Source organism: Gadus macrocephalus, chromosome 6 (assembly GCF_031168955.1).
Source record: "Gadus macrocephalus chromosome 6, ASM3116895v1".
NCBI classification, from domain to species: domain Eukaryota; kingdom Metazoa; phylum Chordata; class Actinopteri; order Gadiformes; family Gadidae; genus Gadus; species Gadus macrocephalus.
Genome location: NC_082387.1, coordinates 11,337,924 through 11,342,923, shown reverse-complemented (window position 1 = coordinate 11,342,923; position 5,000 = coordinate 11,337,924). Strand labels below are relative to the sequence as shown.

The 5,000-nt window shown below is 41.8% G+C and overlaps 1 protein-coding gene across 3 annotated transcripts in view; it reads right to left on the bottom strand.

Annotated features, from left to right (window-relative positions):
- LOC132459507 (uncharacterized) overlaps positions 1-5,000 on the bottom strand; it is a 46,613-nt gene that overhangs the window by 31,060 nt on the left and 10,553 nt on the right. For all 3 annotated transcript variants that reach the window (XM_060054103.1, XM_060054105.1, XM_060054104.1), the window contains exons 5-6: positions 839-979; positions 475-569 (exon numbers count right to left, since the gene is read on the bottom strand). In XM_060054103.1, the coding sequence (XP_059910086.1) occupies positions 475-569; positions 839-979 (236 nt within the window). The remainder of the gene's footprint in view (positions 1-474; positions 570-838; positions 980-5,000) is intronic.

Here is a 5,000-nt window from a genome sequence, read left to right as displayed (position 1 = left end):
CATCATCTGAACATTTCAGTGAACGCATTTTGTAAGTTCTCTTGGCTGTGGTATGTGCTTTTCAATGGATAGACTTCTCTCATTGTGATGTCTGGCAAACTTGATGTAAGCCAGCTAACACTAATTAGGTAGTGAACATAATAGCTAATGCTAATTAGCTGGGGAAGCTGATATCTAACATTGCGGTAAACAGCTCAAGATTTTTAATTCTTACCTGATTCATCTCGAGCAAACATGTGATAGTTAAAGTTCTCATGTGATAGTTAAAAGCTAGCAAACATGAAACCTAACGCAGCTACCTAAGGGCTAATACCTTATAAGTGACCAATCAAATCCACTTGACCCCTGAGCAATTATTGTGGCACGTTTGGAGACAATCAGACTACTGGTGTGCACTGCAAATCTGAACACACAAACACAATTCAACACACATTGGCTCTCAGATTATAGTAGTTGGATTCAATTGAAATTTACCTGGGATTCCATGGTCATGGAGGAGAGCGCTAGGACGAATTCTCCATCCGTGAATTCCTTAAGCATTTGCGTTAGCTGTTGCTCAATGTCTTTATCTGGTCAATACACACAAATACACAAACATACAGAAATACACACACACACGCAATACACACCAAGACACTGACACAAAACATACTAACAACTATGTGGAACACAAAAAACATCATAGCAGAAACAGTTCAATGTTTCTTCTCATTCTTAAAAACATGCTTGCTACTGTAGGCTACAACACATTTCTGCAGTAGAAGATAAAAAAAGTAGATCTGGTTATATGTTGGTATATATTTAGTTATGTATACACTGTATAGAGACAGATACACACCATGAAGCTTGGCATGCTTTTTTGGGTGGTGAACTGCAGTGACCTCACGCCATTTCTCCAGAGAATGCACCAACTCCTCAAGCTGGGCAGACTGGCGGCCATCTTGGACCCACAACCTCTCCTTCTGCAGCCTCAGAGCCTCTGGAACACATGCAGTAGTACATACATTACACTTTCATTTAGCCTGGGTGTTTATCGAAATGTTTTTCTACTGTAAAACTGTAAGAGGACAAAGTTTGTTCCTATTTTAAACACAACAGATATAATAACACTTTCACTCCAGAACAGACTGTACTATAGGCCCAGAATAAATAAATTTTTCTTGGCAGCTGTCTAACTGAGCTAAACTCATTATAATGATGAAGATGGATAGATATTTTGTGCCAATTGTGACAAGCTTAAATGACCAGATCAGTAAAGGAGCAAGGTACGTTTTATTACTCTGTTTTCTGGGAATAATTGACATAAGCAGAAACCAAAAACCAGCCGTTTTTTCGTTTTGACAGGAAAACGAAAATCAAAATTTCAGTTCATTTATTTGTTTATTCGTTTTGTCCAAAAAACGAAAATCAAAATTTCAGTTCGTTTATTCGTTTTTTGTTTCTTACTGAGCGAAACGAATTTACCACTCAATCAATACCTGGTTTCCGCCGGTGGGCGGGTCCTCTTATTAGCTAGCGTGCTTCGTTGACCTGTGCTCTTCATGATAAAAGTTCTTTCATTTGATAATGTCGACAAAAATATTACTGTATTATAGACACTAGCAGAAACAGAGGACCACACCACCCACAGTCAAGACTGACACGGCTTCAAATAACAATAATAGTATTCATAATCATTTGAAAATGAGAACTTATGAAGTTATGATGACTTCAGTGCAGTTGATGTTTAGCCACAGTTAATACATTCAGAGTAGACCTGAGGGCTTTACTACGACATCATTGTCCGGCTCTGAACTATGCGCTCTGTGCGCGTTCACATCAAAGGAGCTGCGATCGCGGGCTGCTGATTTCCTCACAGCCTGAGAGCCATGACCCTGCGTTCACACCAAAAGATGCATTTGCTGCCCGAACGCGTTGCTGCCGAAGTTTTGCGGCGCGGCAAAGGTTTTGCGGCGCGGCAAAAGGTTTTGCTGCGCCGCAAAAGTTTTGCTGCGCGGCAAGTTTTTCCCGCGGTGCTTCTGAATTCATTCACAACCATGGCCGACATTACGACTCGAGCATCATATCTCTTTACCTGTTGTGGAAGAGGGAGAGACGTCGGAATGCTCGTCGTCGTTTATGGATTCATGACACCATTCGGAGCCGTACAGAGCTCGGTGAATTTCACCGTCTTCTGCAGGAGCTCCGTCTGGATGGCGAACGCTTCCAGCGCTATTTGAGGCTGACTCCAGCCCAGTTTGATGACCTGCTAGCTAGGATCGGTGCTAGGATCTCTCGGTTGGACATTTATACTTATATTTATACAACTGTTGTATAATGAGCGTATACAGCACACGGCGAGTGAACTGCTCAATAGGATAAATTGCCGGCGAACCGCTCTATCGGAGCCTTCTCTCTCGGAGGGACGCTAAAGTGTGTTGCATAGCGCAGGGCTCCAGAGTGCGCCTAATTTGGGCGCACATGCGCCAAGAATTCGGGGTAGTGCGACCAAATATTTTATTTGGGCGCACCGGTGCGACTGAAAATTTATCTGGTATAATTATTATTATTTATTTTTTTACAGAGCAGTCTATTCATAATATTGTAATAACCACGGAAGAGGCAGTGAATGAAGTATTGATTAGACAGCGATTTATTAGACACCTAATAAACCGTTGGAACACGCAAGACCGGTAAAAATAGCAACGCCGGTAAACAAACCCGCGAAGCCCAATCCAGGGGCCTGTACTACGAAGCTCGATTAGAGGGTTAGCGAGGTATGTTGAGCTGAAAGCCTGGGTTAGCTGTACCATGAAAGTCGATCTCTTTAAGCGTCGCTGTATCACCATGGTGACTTACGCTCGCAACCAAACCTGGTCGCGAGCAGCTTTTCAGCGAGTCTACCCGGAGATCGGCTACTTATATCGGCGTGCGCAGCTTCCTAGCCCCTCCTCCGATAATGGCGTCACCATTTGTAGGTGTTCCCATGGACCTCGACGCACTTATCGTACAGGCGTCTCTCCGGAGACAGAGGGTTTTTCGGGACAGAACCGATCCCTTGGCATTGTCTGACGATATTCTTTATGAGAGATACAGATTCGGCATTTATTTAAGGCATTTATTTAATGGTCAAGATATTATTAATCAATGGCGTAAATATCGACGGTGCAACCGGTGCGCCCAAATTAAAAATTTAGGCGCACCAGTGCACCCAAGGAAAAAGTTAATCTGGAGCCCTGTAGCGACCATCGATGCATAGCGGCAGCCAGGAGGGACTAGGCCTACTATTTTGTATTCTTTAATTAAACGGCTATTTTGACTTTCTTGGTTTCTTTTTAAATGTAGTGTGTCTATGACTTTCGTTTCGCCATAATAGTAACCGTTGTATAAAAGCAATAGGCTACATCAATTCAGTCAGTGGCATGTGCTCATTATACCACTGTGAAGAGGGTCGCCGGCCGGTGAAGGGGGTATAATGAGCACATACCACAGCCTGGCGTGATCTATTGCTTAAATATATATGTATTGGACACTTATAACTGGCCACGGTGGTGTTGAAGATCACCGGGTATGCGGAGACTGCAATTATTATCTTCTCCTCCATTTAAGTAACACTGATTGGCTGTTACGGCATGTCACTCAGTGGCAACGCCTCAGTGGCAACGCTGTTGAACGCTGATTGGCTGTCATCACGTTTGCAGCGAGGCAAAGGTTTTGCGGCGCGGCAAAAGTTGAAATATTTCAACTCGAGCAGCATTTGACGCGCCGCAAAATACGTGAACGCGCCCCATGCCGCGCCGCAAATCAGATTTTGACGCGCCGCAAAATCAAGTTTTGCTGCCCGTTTTCTCGGCAGCAAATGCATCGGCAGCAAAGCAGCAACGCATCTCTACATTCACTTTGAATGGGATCACGACGCGCGTCAACTTTTTGCATCTTTTGGTGTGAACGCAGGGTGAGGAATACAAGTGATTACAACGCATTTCTGACAGCTGAAAATTGCGCATTTGTTGACCTTTATCCATTTACAGTAAACAAATATTTTTTTCTTGTTGAAAGATATTTTATATTGTTTTCATATTATTATTTACTGATGGTGTTTACAGAATGCGAGTGCATGTTATATTGAAAGCGAGGCTGGGTGTGCCTCTGAATATAGGCTACAGTGAGTTTTTTAAGGTGCTGTACAAGCAATTCATATCGTCTACTCTGTACAGTGACAGGGAGTGTAAAGTAACCTACTTCATTCAATATCGAATAGGCTACTGTAGCCTACACTATGTACAAATGGTTTTGCTCTTTGCTCATGGCAGTTGAGTTTTAACGTGTCAGCAGGCAAGCTTCAGGTTTCAAAAAACATTCGCGCTCATGTTGCCAAAGACGAAATAACATAAGACAGATAACAGTTGTTTTTACTTTATATTTGTATTGCATTGAATTTAGCTAGTAAACTGAGTGTTTAAAGTGTATCATAGTTACTGCGCTATAAAAAACTTATCAATTATTATTATTATTATAATAGTCTAGCTAGCTTGTGTTAATACACTCAGTTTACTAGCTAAATGCGATTAAACAATTAAATACAATACAAATATAAAGTTAGCAACGCTAATAAATGTCATTTGTAAAATAAGGAAAATAAATGGATCTATTACATTTTTTTTCTTCTTGTGACACTCAATGAATTAGCGTGAATGTTCGCGAATGTTCATGAACCTTCCTACTCATCATCCGACGCGATCGTCCGTTGACAGGAAACGTTCGACGCGATCGTCCGTTGCCAGGCAGGTTTGGAATATTCTAACGCGGATTACGTATAGGCGGTACAATTTTCGCCCCCGGTACAATTTTGGTGTGACGCTAGCAGGGGGGAGCATAATCATTGGCACACTAAAATGTTTTTTTAAAAAAACTTATTTTTTAAATTATTATTATTATTAAATAAATTCACAGCACAATGCGGCAGCATAATCATTGCTACCAATTTTTTTTGCACTTTATTCTGTTTTTGGCATTTCCTC